We start from the raw sequence: 21,893 nt of genomic DNA on the forward strand, positions 1-21,893 counted from the left end.
TTTCCAACTACACAGTTTGAGCTCCTGGGTGGCATAAAGTATATAAATGACTTAATATATACGCAGTAATACTCTGTCTAACGAGTAGCAGAGATTAACTGCTAATTATTCCTCTGGTTTCTCACTTATTTGCAGCACCACGATGCTGAGCAGAGTAGGTACTAAAAGTATTATCTGTTAAATTTTACACACTTCGTTTTGTTAAAATAAACTATTTGTGGACATCACAGTTCCAGGAGGCAGAGATTAAACAAAAATAAACAGAAATGACTCCCAACTTCAATGAATTAAGTAAAACGTTCCTTGAACTTTTAAAGGGAAAAAATGATCGCGTTACGCGTGCGTAGTGCTATGTATACGCTGCTCTCTTCCTTTGAATTTTGAACGTTGCATTGAGAGTGATATTTTTGTCCTTTCATTCATGGTTTTGGATTTGGTTAAGAAACGTTTGGCAACAGAGATGTGTAAAAAGCTGACAAGCATCTGCAGCCAAATAAGCCACATCACCACCACCTTTCCAAAAATCACACATAAATGTATGCCTAAGTTGGACAATTTCAGCTCAAGCTCGTCTTCTTTGGTCTATGCTGCACCAGAAAACACCCATTAGTTTCGTAGGAACTGAACTCTGGTTGTTTCTGGGACTAAAATCCAATAAAAAGTAACGATGGGCCCGCCCCTCACCTCCCAGGCGCTGGTTTCTTCCGCCTCCTCCCACCGCTGAGCACAACAAAAACACCGCCAGGCCCTGCGTCCCGACACTTGCCCGCGCCTTGGGATGGCGAAGGTGTCCGCAGGCTTCCTTCCTCCGTCCTCTCGCGCTCACCTACAGTGCCGGCCGCCGACAGGAAGGCGGCGAGTTCGAGGAGCAGCTACAAGCAAAGTAAAAAATCAGCAAACATCGACCGTTGTCACTTTTCAAACTTGCCGCCTCCTACTGGAAGTCCCGCCCCGTTCCGGCAAGCCCACGTCCAACCGCGACGGATACCGGTTGGGCTCAAGAGACGCCAGGCAGGTGGGGCTGGAGTTGTCATGGAAGGGGCAGGGCGCAGCGCGGAACCATTGCTCGCGGAGCTGGCGCCGAGTCGGAACCTCGGACTGCGGGAAGTGGAAGCGCCGCGGTTTCGGGGAAGAGACCGGGGTTGAGCATATATAGCCCAGCTCAGCGTGACTTCCGCCGGCGTTGAGCGCGTTTTCGGGGTCCGAGTTGAAGAGGAAAACCAAGTGGAGGAAACTTCACTAAGTTCAGGGTGACAAGGGAGGAAGTGCAGAGGTAATTTATAGAATTCCAGAGTAATAATAATTTGTTGAACATTGATTATGTGCCGGGTTCTGTTAGATGTTTATAGGCATCATCTCATTTAGATTTCATTAAAGGGGAGGAAAGGGAGAATGGAGAGATGCTATCATCCCCTGAGGTGAGGGCTCTGAATCAGAGAATACAGTTATCTGCGCACAAGTAGCATAGCTGGGATATGAACACACATCCTCTGACTCTGTGCTCATAAGCACGACTTCAAGAGGTGGAAGGAACGTAACATTCATCTGGTCAAATCCTCTCGCTTTTACAGACAAGAAAACTGGACTCAGTGAGAAGTGATTTGTTAGAAGTTATACAGTAGGTGGTACTGTCTAAAGTAGAAACCAGGTCTCCTGATTTTAGCTTCTCCCTCTTCGATCAGCCCTCAGGAGGAGCCAGGAACCTGAGGTGCTTTCCACCACTGAACTGTTCCCCAAACTTGCACATTCCTGAGTGAGTTGCATTCTTCAGATAAAGGGCCCTGAAATCTGTATTTTTTTTACATGGTATTTTGTTTGTTTTGGCAAGAGTGGAAACACTGCACTTAATACAAGTTAGGAAACCACGGCAGGCCTAGTTATCAGGGGAGAAAGCCATTAAGTTTTATTGAGGTTTGGGACACGAGAGAACGTAATAGAACTTATATCTGGTCACAGGCTAGAGCATCATCTGGTGACAGTCGTGTGTTGGATGGGGAACCTGAACTGAATTATGTGAAAAAAGTGCTAGAAAGGTTGTGTTGAATGTAGACACAAATACCGGTGCTTTGTCCTGTGGGTTGAAGGACTAAACCTACTGATAGTGAAGTCTATACCAATTTTAAATAAAAATATATTTCATATTCATTAGTTCAGGGCTTTTGTCTTTCCTTTCAATGTCTATTTACTGATGTAAGTCTCAAAGTCGGAATCTAGTAAGACTCAAAAGGAGGTAAAGAAAATCGATTTTTAAAAAATATTAGAGTCAGTGAGGAAAGCAGAAAAAGGAGACCTGTCTCGTTGACACTTGCCAAATCAAATTGATTACTTATACGTGCATAACTTCCACCAAATCATATGTCCTTAGAGGCAGGGAAGGGAACCATAGTGTAGTGACTGAGAGCACATCTCTATGGTCAGAGGGAGTTGGATTGAAATCCCTGATTACACCATTTACTACCTTGGTGGACTTAGGCGAGCTATTTAACCTAACTGGGCTGGTTTCTGCATCTTTAAAATAGGGATAACAGTTCTACATTATAGGGTATCATGAAGATTAAGTGAATTAGTTCCCGTAGAGTGCTTAATTAAGTGCTTGGCAAAATTATGAGTACTTGATAAATATTAGCTGTTATTTTGACTGTTATTATTTATACATGGTCCCTAGTAAAATATCTTGCAAGTGGCAAGTGCTTAACAAATGTCTAAGTTGTTGTTGAGAATCGAGACCAAAAAAAAAAGCGATTTATGTGAAAGCCAAGATTAGAATGGAACTTGGAGAAAGAGAAAAATGAGGCAAAGGAAGAAAAGAGCAAGATGACCATTTTGTTGTATCGGCAATAAATATTGTTTATTTGGGGGTTAATATTACTATTGATGTGATAAATAGTTATATTAGAAGTACATTATTTGTTTGAAAAATGAGTGTTTATTCAAATTAACTTAATTAGAAGGTTAAATCTGACTTTTAAAAACTTTTCGTTGCCTGATACTGGTCAGTGTAAGGTAGAAGGTGGAACATCAGAATTCTCACCCTAGACATTACTCTAAGAGTTTTGTTATCACCCATAAAAACACTGACAATTGCAGAAAACTTCAGTGTTCTTTCTGATTGTAGCATCATAATTTTATACCCTCACATGTGCTACATTTGCCCTTCTATTTCATTTTCCCTGCCAGCCCTCCTGCTAATACCTCCCTTCACAGCCTGGTCTGCATGGTTTATCAGCATCTAAACTTCCTGTGTCTGATGCCTCTGACCAAGGTGCCTGTCAAAATCTTGTCCCTGAATCTTGTCTATAAATCCTTAACTGGAAACACTGGAGAAAATGACACAAAGTGACATATGACAGATTGTCAGTCTCTATCTTCAACTCTTTCCCTGATTCCTGACAAGCCCTTAATTTATCATCAGTAATTTCCCTTTCCTGTAACTTTCAGTGATTTCTCACAAACTTTACCCTTTCCTCATTCCTCTTCCCAGCCTAAATTCCTCTCTTTAATAGAAAGTGACCAGAGTAGTCTTAAAGGTATGTTTCAAGCATATAACACATTCGTATGCATCTGCAATTTGTTGTGTCTATTGCCTTTCTAATTTTAATTTCATGTTCCTTTTCTAGACTGCACTTTAAATTCTGGATGACAGACCTATCAGGACTGAGTGGACCTTTGAGTGACAAGATGGGGGGTGTTCCAAAGAGACCATGGCAGCCTGCAGCTAGGACTTTATCTTTAATGCAAATGGTGATGCCGTGATATCTAGTGCTTTAAACAAATCTCTTTTTTTAAGTGTCAGGGTTTCCAAATTGTTATATCTACTTTGTTTAACAGATCAATAGGGACAAAAGGTTGATTCACTTGGTCTAATGTGGTAGGAATAGGTGAAATACTAAGATTGGGTCCTACACTCTACTTACGATCAGGCACCCATTCTTATGAATAGAGATTCCGTAGGGGCCACAGACAATCCCAGTACTTTTTTCCCAGTTAATTGAGAAAATTAAAGCCATCATACAATATATAACTTCCTCCCTCTCCACTTCTGTCAATGCCACATATATCCACCTGTCTTATTTGTCTGTCTCAGAAAATGTAACGTACTTCCTCCACCAATGTATGACCACTGTTTCTTGTTCTAGACCTCTTTTCTGCATTTGGTGTCATTGATCAAACCCTCCTTGAAACTCCTTTTGCATTTTTCCCATCTTTTTCTACCTGTCTCATGCTTCTTGGGGGTCTTTTTTTCCTCTGCCTACCCATTAAATAGTATTTCCCAAAGTTCCAACCTTGAGTTGTTTTCTGTCTGTGTCTTCCCTGTGAGGACTATCCACTCATTGTTTTAACCTATTTGCTCATGGATTCTAAAACTACTGCTATTCCTAACCTCTTCCTTGAAGTTCAGACATTTGGGAGGCTCATGAGCCCTTTAAACTCTAATTTGTCCTTTGCTTTCATTTGTACTCCCAATTCTCTCTCATCTCACTGCCTCCAGCTGTAACTACTACTACCCCCACCTACACCACCAAATCCATCTTGTAAGTAGCAGCCAGAATGACCAGTCTCAAATGTAAATCTGTTTCACTTGCCTCCTTAAATTTCTGATCTCCCTCCCCAGTCACCTTCAAGATAGTCCACCTCCATGGCCTGGTGTGCTAGGGTCTTCGTCATCTTGCCACTCTTTTCCTTCCCAGTCTTGTTTCCCTTTCCAGTACCATCTCCCATCCTACCCACTTCTCATTCATGAGGCTGCTTTACACCTGAGACCTTTCACATTCTTGTTGACGTTGTCTGGACTGTCTTTGTTTTCTTTGGCTGACTCTTCTTTATCCTTACTAATTTTTTAGGGTTCTTCCAAGAAGTCTTTCCTTATTCCATAGTCTGAGTTAGTTGACTTTTCTCTGCTTTCTTGACATTCATGGATTCATTCAGAAAATATTCATTGAACCCTTATTTTATGCTAGATACTAAGCTAGATACTGTAAATGTAATAATGAAAAAGCAAATATGGCAATAACCAATCTAATAATTTCCTGACAGAGTTTACGTTCTCATAGGGAAAAAAAGAAAAAAAATCAAAAAAAGGCAGTTCAGTCTTACTGGCTCCATGCTTGAGAATAGCTAGGAATTGAAAGGGTAAAAGACAAGTGTTCTAGATAGAGGCTAACAATGTTTATGAAGAAGAACACAGTCTAGGAACTGAGAGATTCTAGACAGGGGTGGAGAGGTAAATAGGGACCAGATCATGAAGAGCATTAGTGATGATGTAACAAACTTTGGACTCCTTCTTAAGGCTAATAGTACCTTTGAATGGTATCAACATGATTAGGTTAGTATTTAAATGATGAATCGCTACTCTGAGAAAAAGTACTCAAAGGGTGGCAATACCAGCAAGAAGGAAACCAGTTAGGAGATAATTGTAGTAAACCAGGGAAAGAAAGATGGCAGTTTATACTGGGGCATTGCCAGTGTGGGTAGAAATAGATCTCAGAAGAATTTTAGGAAGTAGAAATGGCAAAACTTGGTGACTGGCTGAATTGTGAGGGCAGAAATGGGATAAATCAAGGACAGAGTTTCAACAAGCTTTAGTGAAGACAGGGACTACCCCATTTGCTATCATGTATTCACAGCTTAGCACAAATCTTTATACGCTGGAGATGCTTGATAAGTACAAATGAAATTTTCTGGCTTGAGTACCCAGATAAATGGGATGCCAGTCTCTGATTTAGGTAACATAGAGGCAGACTCAGTTGGGAGGTAACTGGTGATTCAGTTTTGAATATGTCTAGCTTAACATGCCTGTGAAACATACCATGTCCAGATACACGGCAATTGGATAAATGATTCTGAAACTCAAGAAGAGAGGTCTGAGATGGATTCTTTGCATACTTAAAAAAATAAAAGTTTATGTTATATTGAAATGATCTGTTTTGTGCCTGTCTCCACTATCACACAGGTCTGGTTCTTAATGACCTTTGATGTTCTAATGCCTAACACCATGCCTGGTACAAACTGCACACCCAATCAGTGTTTGTTGTTGAACTGAACTCCTTTTGAGACATGATGCATCTAACAAAGTAATAGTAGTAGCCTCTGAGGAGGGAAACTAGCAGGTCAGAGTGAAAAAGAAATGTTCATTTTGTTGAATATATTTTAGTTCCTTTTGCCTTTTCCTCCAATGTATTTCTATTTCATGAGAAATAAAAAGATGACATAAAAATTGTTCTAGTAGATTTATATGGACTTAATACCAAAAGCAATACTCCAACTATGTTCTAGTCACTATACAGTAGAATATTAAGATGCTATCTGATATTATATCATATTAGCTTTTTTTTTTTTTGAGACAGGGTCTCAGTCTGTTGCCCAGGCTGGTGTCATCATAGCTTACTGCAGCCTCAAACTCTTGTGCTGAAGCACCACATTACGTTATTGATTGGTTTACAAATTCTGTGGTTGTATTATTGATGCCATCATTCAATTCACTTATATGAATTAGGAATAGTAATGGCAAGATGTAGTGAAATTATGAACACACATTTTATAGTAAGGGCATGAGACAGAAAATCTTTGAAACTATGTACTGTATTATGAGATATATATAAAATCTACAAAAGCAAACAAGTGCCATTGTTTTATACCTGCCTAACATTTCATACGAGAGGAAATAATGATAGGTCTCTCCTATCGGCCAGCATTTTTGGCTTGCTGACATAGGTAGCAACACAGGTAGCATTTAATATTCAAAACCCTTTAATCACGAGTATCAGAAAGCACATCTTAACTGTAGTTATAAATGGAAAAGTAAAAATGCATAGTGCTTTTATATATTTTTGAGTTAGTATTGTGTATAATTTTATATAAATGGTTGAGGCCATAGATATTTTGAAAGTACACATTAGTATTTAAAGAAAATAGTAAATTCTAGTAACACTTTTGAATATACAGCATATTCACTGGGTGGCGCTGTTGCATTAATGTTAACCTTACATATTTTGAAAGTTTTATTTTATTTTATTTTATATAAGTAAATTAGAGTGATAAACATTGAACACAATGTTCTGGATTAAAAAAAATGGATTCTAAATTTATTGGCATTAGAATACATGTTTAGAGCCCAGGCTTAAGAAGAAAAATAGCATTGAATTCAAAATAGCTATCTGCTTTTTATTACCCTTTAATCATTACAAGCCTGTTAATCCACTTGACTTCTCAGCTGTGTTCATCTTTTTTAGTGGATTTGAGAACTGAGCTGTACATTTGTAATACAGTATCTTTGTTAAGGACTCACATGGAATTCTTAGTTTGGAACTATAAAGTACCTATTCTTTGCTAATTTGTGATGAGCTCTAAATAAGATCTGAGGAAGCAAAAAGTTGCTATGTTATACTCTAACCTCTCTAGTATCATTTTCCCAACTTTCCCAGCAAGTTCTATTATTTTAATATAGTTAGTATAGAGAATCTTAGGAATTATCAGCTGAAACAAATTAAATATTCTTCAAAATTTTTGTTCAATGTGACTTTTTAAAATTCAATTTTCTTTTGCAGAGATGGGGTCTCACTATGTTGGCCAGACTGATCTCGAACTTCTGGCCTCAGGCAGTCCTTCTGTCTTGGCCTCCCAAAGTGCTGGAATTACAGGAATGAGCCAACTTACCCAGCCTAAATTCAATTTTCATATTCTGGATATTTTCAATATCCATATTATAATATCTAGTGCTATTTTTCAGTTATTTCAAAGGAGTTAATGAGATTCTCAAGAAAAATACTGATATTAATGTATTCTAATTTTTTTATTTGAATAGTTTTTGGAGTACAGGTAGTTTTTGGTTACATAATTGAGTACTTTATTAGTGATTTCTGAGATTTTATTGCACCTGTCACCCGAGCAGTGATTGTACTCTAATTTTTAAATTAGTCAGTTATAACACATTTTAGAAAGGTGTCTTAGTTCATTCAGGCTGCTTTAACAAGCTACCACAAACTGGGTACCTTATAAGCAACAGAAATGTATTTTTCACAGTTCTGGAGGCTAGAAAAATCAAGGCTCTGGCAGATTTGATATCTGGCGAGGGCTTGCTTTCTGGTTCATACATGACATCTTCTAGCTGTGCCCTTGCATAATGGAAGGCATGAATGAGCTTTGTTGGACCTCTTTTTTAAGGGCACTAGTCCCATTCATGAAGGCTCCCGTCATGAATTAATCATTTCTCAGAGGCCCCACCTCCTAATACCACCTTGGGAGGTGGAATTTCAAAATACGAACTTTGGGGAGACACAAACATTCATGCCATAGCAGAAGGGGAATTTTTAAACAATGAAACCCATAATAACTCACAAATCAGAAAAGTTTGGGGATAAGTAGGTGTCTTTGTTGTTTTTCTTTTGTTTTGTTTTGTTTCGTTGGTGTTTTGTCACAGTTCTGGTGCCATGTTATCATTCTCATGAATTCTTTATGATAGTGATTTATATTGTCTAGAGTAAATTTTCTAATACGGACCCTTAGGAGAAAATCGCTTCTAAGTTCTCTACATCTTTTTCTAATCCTGTTTTCTCAAAAAGGGATCTGAGTCTATGCATTTCTATATAAGTACCAAGTAATATTATCTCATTTCATCTTTAGTCTTTGGAAAAATCACCTGCCAGTTTTTCTTTACTCTTTATTAAGCAAATTCAACCTGGCAAACATAGGTTGACCATATATATTCAAAATTAATACCTGAATATTGTTCCTAGGACAATCTGTTAAGATAATTTACATTTATTCACCTTTTATACAATATTTTATAATAATGATAGTGCATATTTACAGAAGATGTACCAGGTGCCAGGTCTTCTCCATGTATTACCTTACTTAATTATCACAACAACTGCATGAAGTAGTTTCTCTTACCATTCCATTTATAAACACACACACACACACACATATATACACATATATCATATTTACTTTAAGAAGACTGGAAGAACTAGCTGAAGCTCATATATCTAGGAAACCAGGAAGACAAAAGTTGAACCCCAGTAATTAATGTTAGAAGCTCTGTGCCTAGCTCCTCTACTGTGCTTCCTAATCTCAAACCCTTACACTGGAGGAGGCAGTGTTAATTTTTGTAATCTGTGCAGCAGACCCTTTTTATGTTCTACAGATTTTATCCCTGAATCCTTCTAGAAAGGATTGTATGCCTGGATACCTACTATTCTACCACTTCCCTACAGTACAACACAAAATACATAGACCTGTGAAGGGTTCCTCAGTTCTGTGGGGAAGAATTTAGTTGATTGGACACTTTGAATTTCTTTGCTATGCTTTGTTGTTCAAGGGATTATGTGTCTCTCTCCCTCGATAAGCCTTTAGGTGGGTTGGCAGTCTCACATAGACCTTCTAGGCCTTCAGAAATGTCCTACATATGTATTTTCTCATTCCTGACTCTTACATTCTTCTGGCAGCCTCTAGGGTCTCTCCTATCCCTTTCCTAGAACCTGTCACTCCAAAGAGAGAATAAAGTTCTCAGTTTTCTTCCTTTGTCTTAAACATTTCACAGTTTAGTGATTTGTTGATTGCTAGTTGCCTCTTGTTCCATTCATTGACTAGGGCTCGTCTAAAGGTTTTCTCCTGGAGTTAATATTAACTAAAACAAAACACATTTAACTATTTATTCTACCCTGATGATTAATTTTTTAAAGAAAATAACTATTTTTCTACATAAGGAATTTATAATAACATAATTGTGACATTATTTCTTTAGAATAAACCAGACTATATTGTGTTAAGAGCCATTTCTACCCTGATTGATATTGAACTATTTATCTGAAGTCACTGTTGATCCCCTTACCACAGCCTAGGTGTAACGGGGTATGGGGAATTAGTACATTTTATTTCACCCTGTTATATTTTTATTTTAGGTTGAAAGACAGAAAGCAGAATGGGAAACAATGCAGGTGGTTAGCTAAGTAGAAAGTAGAAATTTAAACTAAGTTTCTAATCTCAAGATAAATCAGACTTGGCAGGTATTGCAGAGATTTTGTGTGGATTACAAATACAGTAGCCATCGTGCCATCAACCAGACTTCATGGAATACTTGCACTTGTCAGACCCTGTGTTTTCACAACCAAAAGTTAAGACACATTACTTACCAGTACAAAATAATGTTTTCACTTTGGATTCTTCCCTGTGTGAGAAACTATAATGCTCTTATATCTGCTTGAGTCCAGATTCCTGTCTAGTAATCCATTTTTCACATCATTACAATCTACCTTTTTTATCTGACATAATCATCCAGTACTGTTTAAAATGTATTCTCTGCTTTAATCAGGCTAGCTTCCTTACACAATCCTGGTTCATATCACTGTTGTTTTTAGTAGCTTACTTCTACTCTGTGCACCTTGCTCCTTTTCCATTTAGGATTCCCTTTGCCCTCTTTTCAACCTAGCCAAATTTAGTTCGACTACCACTTCTTTCACCAATCCTTTAGTTTCCACTTCACTTCATACAGATCTTTCTTTTACTTAGTCTCCCATTATATATAACTACTATCTCTTCCACATAATTATTGTATTAGCCGTTCTAAACACTGCTATAAAGAACTGCCTAGGACTGAATAATTTTTAAAGAACAGCGGTTTAGTTGACTCACAGTTCTGCATGGCTAGGGAAGCCTCTGAAAACTTACAGTCATGGTGGAAGAGGAAGCAGGCATGTCTTACATGGCAGCAGGTGAGAGAGCAAGTGAAGGAAGCCAAGGGGGAAGAGCTCCTTATAAAACCATCAGATCTCATGAGAACTCACTATCATGAGAACAGCATGGGGGAAACCACCCCCATGACCCAGTCACCTCCCACCAATTCCCTCCCTCAACACCTGGGATTACAATTCAAAATGAGATTCGGGTGGGGACACAAAGCCAAACCATATCAATTATATATAAGCAAGTCTTGTTTTATTACACGTCACTTTATTATGCTTTGCAGATACTGTGTTTTTGACAAATTAAAGGTTTGTGGCAACCCCGCATTGAGTAAGCCTGTTAGTGCCATTGTTAACAGTGGCATGTGCTCAATTTGTGTCTTTGTCATGTTTTGGTAATTCTCTCAATATTTTAGACTTTTTAATTATGTATCTCTTATGGTGATCTGCAATCAGTAATCTTTGATGTTACTATTGTAATTGTTTTGGGGCACCAAGAATCACACCCATATAAGAGAACAAACTTAATAAGTAAATGTTGAGTGTGTTCTAACTGCTTTATTGACCGGCCATTTTCCCATCTCTCTCCCTCTCCTTGGGCCTGCCTATTTCTTGAGACACAACAATATTTGAATTAGGCCAATTAATAACCATATAATGTCCTCTAAGCCTTCAAGTGAAAGAAAGAGTCAAATGTCTCACTTAAAATAAAAACCAGAAATGATTAAGCTTAGTGAGGAAAGCATATCAAAAGCTAAGACAGGCCAAAAGCTAGGCCTCTTGTGCCAAACAGCCAATTTGTGAATGCAAAGGAAAAGTTCTTGAAGGAAATTAAAAGTGCTTGTCCAGTGAACACACAAATGAAAAGAAAGCAGAACAGTCATATTGCTGATACGGAGAAAGTTTGAGTGGTCTGGATAGATCCAATCAGCCACAACATTTTCTTAAACCAAAGCCTAATCCAGAGCAAGGCAGTAGCTCTCTTTAATTATATGAAGGCTGAGAGACAGGAAGAAGAAGAAAAGTTTGAAACTGTCAGAGGTTGGTTTATGAGGCTTAAGGAAAGAAGCCATCTATCATAAAAGTGTGATATGGTTAGGCTTTGTGTCTCCACCCAAATCTCATCTTGAATTATAATCCCCCTAATCCCTTCATACTGCTATAAAGAACTGCCTGAGACTGGGTAATTTATAAAGGAAAGAGGTTTAATTGACTTACAGTTCAGGTTGGCTGAGGAGGCCTCAGGAAACTTACAATCACGGCGGAAGGCAAAGGGGAAGCAAGGCATGTGTCAGGGGAGAGACCAGGTAGAGGTAATTGGACTGTGGGGGTGATTTCCCCCATTCTATTCTGATAGTGAGTTCACATGAGATCTGATGGTTTTATAAGGGGCTCTTCCCCCTTTGCTCGGCATTTCTCTTTCCTGCCGCCTTGTGAAGAAGGTGCGTTGCTTCCCCTTTGCCTTCTGCCATGATTATAGGTTTCCTGAGGCCTCCTCAGCCAAGCTGAACTGTAAGTCAATTAAACCTCTTTCCTTTATAAATTACCCAGTCTCAGGCAGTTCTTTATAGCAGTATGAAAATGGACTAATACAAAGTATAAAGTGAAGCAGCAAGTACTAAGGTAGAAGCTGCAACAGATTATGCAGAAACTCTAGCTAAGATGATGAAAGTGACTACACTAAACAACAGATTTTCAATGTAGACAAAACACCTTCTTTTGAAAGAAGATATCATTTAGGACTTTCATAGCTAGAGAAGAGAAGACAATTCCTGGCTGCAAAGCTTCAAAGGACAGAATGACTCTTGTTAGGGAAAATGCAACTGATGACTTTAAGTTGAGGCCAGTGCTCACTGAATATTCTGAAAATTCTACAGCCCTTAAGAATTATGCTGAATCTACTCTGCCTCTAATCTGTCAATGGAACAACAAATCCCGGATGACAGCACATCTATTTAAAGCATGGTTTCCTGAATATTTTAAGCTCCCTATTGAGACTCTGTTGAGAGCAGGAAAAAAAAAAAGATTTATTTCATATTACTGCTTGTTAGTAATGTACCTAGTCACCCAAGAGCCCTGATTGAGATTTACAAGGAGATTAATACTGCTTCTTGCCTGCTAATACAACATCTATTCTGCAGCCCATGGATCAAAGAATAATTTCAAACTTTAAATCTTATTATTTGAGAAATATATTTCATAAGGCTAGACCTGCTTCAGTGGTTCCACTTATAGATATGGCAAAATAAGCTGAAAACCTTCTGGAAAGGATTCACCATTCCAGATGCCATTAAGATCATTTGTGATTCGTGAGAGGAGGTCAAAATGTCAATTTATCATAATAGAAATTTGGAAGAAGTTAATTCCAAGCCTTATGAGTGACTTCAAGACTTTAGTAGAGGAAGTACATGAAGATGTGATGGAAATAGCAAGAGAACTAGAATTAGAAGTGGCACCTGAATATGTGACTTAATTGCTGCAATATTAGAATAAAACTTGAGTGGATGAGGAGTTGCTTCTTGTGGATAAGCAAGAAAAAAAAGGTTTCCTTAGATGGAATGTATTGCTGGTAGAGAGTCTCTGAACATTGTTACATTGTTGAAATGACAGCAAAGGATTTAGAATATTACAAAACTTTGTTGGTAAAGCAGTGGCAGGGTTTGAGAGTACTGACTCCAATTTTGTAAGATGTTCTATAGGTACAATGCTATCAAATACCATCACATTCTACAGAGAAATCTTTCATGAAAGGAAAAGTCAATTGATGTGGCCAACTTCATTTGTTGTCTTATTTTAAGAAATTGCTGCAGCCACCTAAACCTTCAGCAACCATCAGCCCCCGCTTTTTTTTTGTCACCCAAGTGGGAGTGCAGGGGCACTACCATAGCTCACTGTGACCTCTATCTCCCCAGCTCAAGTGATCCTCCTGCCTCAGCCTCCCAAAGTGCTGGGATTACAGGCATGAGCCACTGCACCCAGCCTATCGACCACCACCCTGATCAGTCAATAGTCATCAATACCAAGGCAAGACCCTCTATAAGCAAAAGATTATGACTCACTAAAGACTCATGAGCATTAGCAACTTTTAGCAATAAAGTATTTTTAAATTAGGATTTGTATATTTTTAGACATAATATTATTGCACATTTAACAGACTATAGTGTAGACATAACTGTTTATGTGCACTAAGAAACCAAAAAATTTGTGTCATTCCCTTTTTTGTGATACTCACTTTATTGCAATGGTGTGGAACTGAACCTACAATATCTCTGAGGTATGCCTATACATAATTATATACTATTTTATATTGGTTTTGAGTCATTTCATGCGTGTAAATTTGAGTATCTTAATTAAATTGCATACCTTTAAAGTCAAAGATTGAGTCTTCTTTGGACTGTGTATTCTCATGACAGTGAACTATTGACATGGCTCAAGACGTTGACCCGTTTTGGTTCCTGATGAAATTTTGTTAATTTAAATGAGAAAAAGAAGGACAGTGAAGTAAGTTTTTTTATAAAACTAAATTTATTTGGTTTATAAAACAGTTTAATATTATACCCTTCCTATATTTTTTGTGTCAAGTTATCTCTTTTTCTAGATGATTATAATAGATGATAATTTTTAAATGTTTCTATTTGTCAAAGTATAACATTGTCAATCCTGTGTCAATGTCTAACTTTTCCTTGTACTCATTCAAATAATCTCATAGTCGGAGCTTATTAAATACTTATTGTGTCACACAATATCCTAGTAAACACTGAAATGGGGAGGGATTACTTTCATTCTATTTTAGAGTGGCACAGTTTCTATGGTATAGTGACTAATCTGAACTAATATGTAAAAGATTAAGAATCCTTGAGAATCATTTTCAAAGAATAACTTTTTTAAATGTAGCACACTGCTGACTTGTGTAAAAATTAAGTGTGTTGCTGAACTTGTTTGAAACTCAAATTTTTGGACCCCACCCACAGACCAACTGAATGAGGATCTCTGGGTTTAGGAACTTTAAACTCACACTTTAAAGTAGTTCTGCAAGTGATTAGGATGCAGATGCTTCACGGAGTTAAGAACAACTGCTATCCTAGCAGGCTGATAGAGATGTAAGTTTCTATCTCATTTCTGCCAGTTACTGGTCATTGTTTCCTGGATAAGGTTTCTAAACACCTTTAAGTCTCAGTTTATTCTTCTATAAAATATGATTACTAATAAGGCTGCTGTGGTGAAGGTTAAATGAGATAATGGATATAAACTAGTGTTACAATGAAGGTGGTCAATAAATATTAATTTACTTCTTTTCCTTCTTTTGAAATGCCGTTGTACTTCAGTGATGAGTAGTATAAAGAGTTTCTGATTCATGTACTAGACATTGCTTTTGGCCGCAGATCTCATCACTGAACCAATCATGTGTTACTAAGGCTCCTTTTCTTTTTTTCTTTCCTTTTTTTTTTTTTTTAAAAATTACTCTTGAAGCCAAAGTTATCTCACTTGCTATTAAGTTGCAGAAGTACAGTACTTTCCTAATCCCCAGGCTTCTGCTTCTCCCATCCTTAACCGGCATGGGACCCAGTGGAAGGATTAATGGACTAGAAGTCGTTTGGGTATTGATTTCCTACTTAGTAAAATGAGGGACTTTTTCCACATGATTTGATATATCCTTTCTGTTAAAAAAAAAAAAAAAAAGTTCTCACTTTTATGTCACGCATAAAATTGAGAAGACATTATTAAGTTCTCCCACTATTTTACCACTTGCCAATGTAGGCTCCTAGATTTACGTGGAAGAAAATTGTTTCATTTTGGAGAAGAAAATAAGCAGAGAATCTACTAGAATCAGTTTTTACTTGACATTGTCATCTCTTTGACTTAGAAAAGGGATGTGGTAGAGAGAGATAGCAGCTAGAGATCTAAGGGCAGGAAAACCATGCTTTGAGGAACCTTATCCCATATCAGAATCTCAGTAGCTCTTCCCTCTGTTTCAGCCTCACCTCTTACAGGAGTTGTTCCCAAGTGGGAGATGAGCTCTTTTTATATATTCAGAATATATATAATTCAGAAATTGGGAGATTCGAAGTAAGGTATAATGCATTGGTTTGCTAGGGCTGCCATAACAAAAGATATTGGAGTGGTGCATCTACAAGCCAAGGAATGCCAAAGATTGCCAGCAAACCACCAGAAGCCAGGGAGAGGCATGGAACAGATTCATCCTCACAGCCCTCAGAAGGCATCAACCTTGCTGATATCTTGATCTAGTACTTTTAGGCTCCAGGACTGTGAGACAATGAATTTCTGTTGTTTAAGCTACCTAGTTTGTGGTACTTATCTTCACATGGCATTCTTGTGTGTATTTGTATGTCCAAATTTCTTTTTTTTTAATAAGGACATTGATCATATTTTATTAGGGTAAGACCCACCCTAGTGACCTCAGTTTAACTTGATTTCCTCTACAAAGACCCTATTTACAAATAAGATCACATTCTGAAGTGTGGGGATTAGGATTTCAACATATCTCTTTTGGAGGACACAATTCAACCCATAAAACATGGTTCACAGCATCATGAGCCAGAGGCCTTCCTGGGCAGGATCAATATAAATAGCCTGAGGGCTCAAACCAGGACAAATATACCAGCTTGCCTCAGAACAAAATGCAATTCCTGGATTTTTACCTCCTTTGAAAACTGAATACTAATTACTTATTTTTATATTACCAATGCTCTTTGAGTGCAACATGCTGAGTATATGTGATTCATTTTATTTTTCTTAGAAACAGAGCTCTTAAAAAGCACTGTCTGGATATCTTCAGAGGGAAAAAGGAGAAAGTTAATTGAATCGGTGACACTTCAGGTCTCTCACAGAGGAAGGTAAGGTTTCAGTCAACAGCACATAGAGGATTATCCTCATTTACCCAGGACTGACAGTGTTTGTGAATTCTAAAACTGTGCATGTAGTGAATATACAAGATAAAATTGAAATAAGAATAATGGAATAGCAGTTTAGAAATGATTAAAATGTGCCCAAGCCCTGAGTTTTCAGATAACATGATAGTTTTCTAATAGTGAAAATGTTTAAGATGTATAGCCATAAAAAAGATTTAAAAAAGAAAGAAACAGATGTATAGCCAACTTTTAATAATCTGTGCTATACACGCCATAGCAGGTCTGAAGGTAGCTATATACCAGCAGCAGAAGGTGTACCCCTGGAGCACAGTTTTTTGGCAGTACTCCCAGCTGACCAGCTGAGGACTAGTGACCCTACTTAAGAACAGTTGGCTAAGAGGATAGTCAAGTGAGGGGAATGTGCTACAAGAGAATCATGGTAGATAGAGATGCCTACAAAAGGGAGTGTCTGTCTTCTTGTTTGTTTCTGATCTGTAGAACCTGCAGGTTCACTGTAGAACTCCCATTGGAGCACAGTGGAGCATGAAGAGAGAATCCTTAGGAGAGCTTACCAAGGAATTTGGGGGAAGAGTGTGTTTACAAACATGGGGAAAAGTACTTACTTCTCATTTAGATGTTCTGCAGGCAGAAAGCTTACTAGTGTAGCCTGTATTTGTAGGGCTGCAAGCCACCAAAGTAAAGACTACTTGTAAGAGAACCAATCTTTTCTGAAGCTCTGTGTGAAAAGATACAGTGGTCGGGATGGGGTGCAGAATCTCTAGGGCAGCTCATACAGCCACAGGGCAAAGAGAGGGAACCCCTACACTGAAAAAAAGATTGCAGCAGGGACGGAGGGCTAGTAGTTTTAGGACAACTAGACACTTCTGAAAGTGAGGACTCTGTCCTTACAGAGACCACCAAACCAACAGAAGCCACCAGGACAGCACACAGCCATTCCAAAATTCCAAACCAGGATCATTCCAGAAAAGCTTTACATCTCAGTCTAGTATATGGATGGTTTTGTAAGATGACCTATGATTTTTCTGTTCCTCCTTCCTGCCCCTAACTTCAGAGAAACAGACCTGGAAAGAGGGAAGGGAGGAGTGAAAGAGTGTGCTATACTTTACCTTCTCCCCTTCTATTTTAAACCGGACAAATCTATATTTTAATTATTAAAAGTAACCAGAAAGTTATATGGTCTCTCCAGGATGGCATTAAAGAAAATGAGAGAGAAAAGTTTAAGATAGCATGGTTGGAGACAATAATTGGAAGAAACCAAGTACTTCAAGTTATATAACACCCTGTCTTATAAACACTCTCGAACCAGTAATAATCCTATTACTGGAAGACATCTTCAGGGTTGAAATGCTACACATAACTGAAGACTACTTGTTAGACCAAGACCTTAAGAACTTCTTTACTGACTATTCCCAACATGTGGTGCTGGTAATCATTAAAGAATCATTGTATTGGCTGTTAAACATCTCGGGATCCCCTGTTTAAATCAAATTAACAAAACACTTATTTAACAAATATATATTGATTGCCAATTATGAAGTAGATGCTATAGTAGGTGTTGGCAGTATAAATATGAAGAAGACATTGTGTGTGCATATTAATATACAGCGAATTAAACGTCAGCCAGAGAAGTACTATACTAGAAGGTTGATAGAAGTGTGGTGGTAGCTCCCAGGAGGAAGCAGTTGGCCTCCTTGGAAATGAGTAGTCTTCACAGAAAGTATGACATTTGACCTGCTTCTTAGAGGAGATGCATATTAAACCTATTAAATCCATATCAGCCTTTAACACCTTTGCTCAGATTAGTTTCTTGAGCTGTTTTTCTACCTGGTGAGCAGATAAGAGCAGGACAGGAAAGTTCTGATGAAAGGAAGAAGTGCCACAGAGGGAATGCCTTGCAAGGAAAGAAGCCTGGCAGGCAGGACCCCCTGAGTATCCTAAGGAGAAGTACCAGCGATTTAGGGAAGAAAATTGCTGCCAGAAGGACAGGAAATAAAAATTATGACCTAGATCATTTTACTTACGTCTTCTCTGGTTCTATGAATATATCTCGGGTGTCCTTTTATAATCACATTTCATTAACCAGGCAAGATTAATCAGTGACCAGATAGGACAGTCACTGACTCTTAAGACTTTATGCTTTGAAACAATGTGTACAAATGTGTAGAGAGACATGTAGACCAGCAGTCTCCAACCTTTTTGGCACGGAGAACTCATTTTTGGAAGACAGTTTTTCCATGGGATGGGATGGCGGAGCAAGAGTTTGTTAGGGACATTGGATGTGTGGGGGGTTGGTTTCAGGATGAAACTGTTACACCTCAGATCATCAGGCATTAATCAGATTCTCATTAGTAGTGTGCAATCTAGATCCCTCGCATGAGCAGTTCACAATAGGGTTCACACTCCTATGAGAATCAAATGTGCGGTTGATCTGATGGGAGGCAGAGCTCAGGCAGGTTGTAATGCTCACTGACCGCCACTCACTTCCTGCTGTGTGGCCTGATTCCTAACAGGCCACAGACCAGTAGCTGTCTGCAGCTAGGGGGTTGGGAACCCCTGATTGTATACCAGTAAAACAAGGGCTGATAGAGCTGCTAATGCCAGCCTCAGATGAGTGAAGGAGCAAATACAGAAGTACAGTTCAAGTATACAGAAGTTCTCTTCATCCTTGTAGCTCTTTGAAGTTTTGACGATTCTACTTTGTATTTTTAAGTTCCAATTTTAATGCAAGGTGTGTAATTGAGTGCTAGTTGTGTGATTTGGAGCAAGTCTCTGAGAGATCTCTTTTTTAAAAAATAATCCAAAAACTAGAAGATTGGACTAAATTATCACTATGATTCTTTTCAAAGCTATCTTAATTTACGACTATTTGAAGTTACTTCAGTCAGTGCTAATGATACCGTAGTCGCAGATTTGAACCACTGAGATGCAATTCACTTATTTAAAAACTACTTGATGAGGGTTTGTTGGGAGGATTGCTAGATAAAATATGGGACACCTAGTTAAATTTGAATTTCACATAAAGAATGAAGATTTTTAATGTAAGTATGTTTCGTATAATATTTGAATATGTAAAAATATCCAAATATACTTAAAATTTATTCGTTCTCCATTTGAAATTAAAATGTATGTGTTCTTTCAAAATCTAGCATTCTTACATCTATGTTAGCCTCAATATAGAAGCTACGCTCTGTGGAAGACAAAATGGTGTATCAGTCATAGATCCTTCACTCAGTCTAGAGGGGCAAATGAGAGTCAAATATTAATAATGATATTACAAAATGAGTTCATGAGAAATATACTTAGAGAGTGCGATAAAGGTTTTGCAGGAGGGACAAATTACTTCCAGCCACAAAAGCAAGAGAAGAACTTGAGCTGGGCTGAGAAAGATGGCAGGATCAAGGCTTCTGAATGTGGTGTGAGGAAGGGGTAAGGTCATTTCCAGTAGAGTGAACGGCTTGAGTAAAAGCATGGAGATGGGAAAGCACAGAGGAAGAGAGGAGAGCTAGTCATTTGGTTTGACTGTGGCTTGATTGGGTAAAGGTAAATTAAAGCAGAAAATATTAGAAAGGGAAGGCAGGGCCATACCAAGGGAGCCAGAGGTAGGAGGAATGAAGGATAGAAATCTGAATAAGCAAAGGCATTTGATTTGATGCTTGAAGGTTTTTGATCCAGGATGACACTGCATGCCAATAGCAACAAGGGAGGGTGTAAAGAATCATCCCAAATGAATCACTTCCAAGAAAAACTTGGAAGTGTAGTTTTTAACACATAGCTTAAGAAACATATTAGGTGAAAAGGAAATATAGGTAAGTGGGAAAATCACAAGCTTAGGTATGAAAAGATTCTGGGTTCAAATCCACATTCTCCTTCTGTATGATTGTAAGTTATTTCCTATCTGAAACTCAGTTCCTTGCATATACAAAAGACTACAAATGCTCTCATTATGCTTGGAATTTATAAGTACCACTGTATACCTGGCATATATTAGGAGCTCACTAAATACTAATTGCCACATGAGTTATTATTTACTTATTACTTATTCTCCTCTAGTCTTCAGAGTATCTTATTTTATTGTAGCAGGTGAAGATGCTCCCAAGAGATTAAAAAAATGTTTTCCAGAATATTTTTATTTTTATGAAAAAAATCTTTTTCGTAAAATGAAAGACAACATATCTATCTGAACTAAAAAAAAAAAAAAAAAAGGAAAAATTAAGAAGCCAATATTTGGAAAATTTGGTCCAAATACTTACTTTAAATTGATTTCTTCAATACTAGAGAAAGCAAGATTTTCTTCCTAATTGAAATATCACATGGTTAAACCAGGAACCCTGGGAAAATCTGGGGTATCTTTCGATAATTATGAAGTGAAAGCAAGAATTTCTATTTAATTATTTACAGCCTGACCAAATAGTATAGAATTTAGGTCAGCAGGTGAACCAGGGAGTCTCAAGGATCCTGTGTACTTAAAGGAATAACAAAGCAGGGGGCTCATGGCCCATGAAAGCCAGAGTGAAGGGGAGAATTGAGCAGTAATAGGCTCATTTTTTTTTTCTTTATAAAGACTCATTCTGGGCCTGGCGTGGTGTCTCACGCCTTTAATCCCAGCACTTTGTGAGGCCAAGGTGGGAGAATCAGTTGAGCTCAGGAGTTTGAGACCAGCCTGGACAACATGGTGAAACCCTATCACTACAAAAAGTACAAAACTTAACTGGGTGTGGTGGCATGCACCTATAGTTCCAGCTACTCAGGAAGCTGAAGTGGCACGACCACTTGAACCCAAGAGGCCTGGGCTGCAGTGATCTAAGATGGTGCCACTGCACTCCAGCCTCAGTGACTGAGCAAGACCCTGTCTCAAAAAAAAAGACTCATTCTGATAATTGCCCTTGTTTCTGATTTTTTTCCTCTAGGATTCTGATTTTTTTCCTCCATCTCAGTTGTGTTTTTGTCCATTAAAATAGGCCACAATGATTGATGATACATTTGTTCTCTGAGATAGCACCTAGAGGAACGGTTACCAAAGTGTCCTGTGCCCTGTCAAAGGCTGAAATAACCACCATTGCTGAAATTATGTGTTTATAGATAACACCTCCCTATTTTGGCATTTTTCTTTCAAAAATGAATTATCACCAGTACCTGCCTTTATTCATATATTTTCTCCTCAACCTCGTTGCTGAGTATCTAAAATAGATTTGCAGCTGAAGAACTACTCATTCCCTTGTCTTCCCATACCAGGCCTATAGCCTGCTTTCAAACTTATTCCTATGCACAGCACAACGTGAGCTATATCTTAGGTTTATTCTCATACTTTGTATTCGGAGTCAAT

At 38.1% G+C, this 21,893-nt stretch overlaps 2 protein-coding genes across 4 annotated transcripts in view; one reads left to right on the plus strand and one right to left on the minus strand.

Annotated features, from left to right (window-relative positions):
* The window catches only part of NUF2 (NUF2 component of NDC80 kinetochore complex), a 31,179-nt gene extending 30,223 nt beyond the window's left edge, over positions 1-956 (minus strand). Inside the window, exon 1 of one of the 3 annotated variants that reach the window (XM_007989720.3) lies at positions 827-956. The gene's annotated coding sequence lies outside the window, so the exon portion shown is untranslated. Of the gene's footprint in view, positions 1-684 lie in introns of all 3 variants that reach the window. The other 2 variants (XM_007989718.3, XM_007989719.3) reach the window with 2 other exon arrangements.
* LOC140710172 (uncharacterized) overlaps positions 267-21,893 on the plus strand; it is a 29,961-nt gene continuing 8,334 nt past the window's right edge. Inside the window, exons 1-3 of the mRNA XM_073011407.1 lie at positions 267-339; positions 692-1,273; positions 16,438-16,534. Of these exons, the coding sequence (XP_072867508.1) occupies positions 267-339; positions 692-1,146 (528 nt within the window). The 3' untranslated portion in view covers positions 1,147-1,273; positions 16,438-16,534. The remainder of the gene's footprint in view (positions 340-691; positions 1,274-16,437; positions 16,535-21,893) is intronic.

The sequence above is a fragment of the Chlorocebus sabaeus genome, chromosome 25 (assembly GCF_047675955.1).
Source record: "Chlorocebus sabaeus isolate Y175 chromosome 25, mChlSab1.0.hap1, whole genome shotgun sequence".
Taxonomy (NCBI): domain Eukaryota; kingdom Metazoa; phylum Chordata; class Mammalia; order Primates; family Cercopithecidae; genus Chlorocebus; species Chlorocebus sabaeus.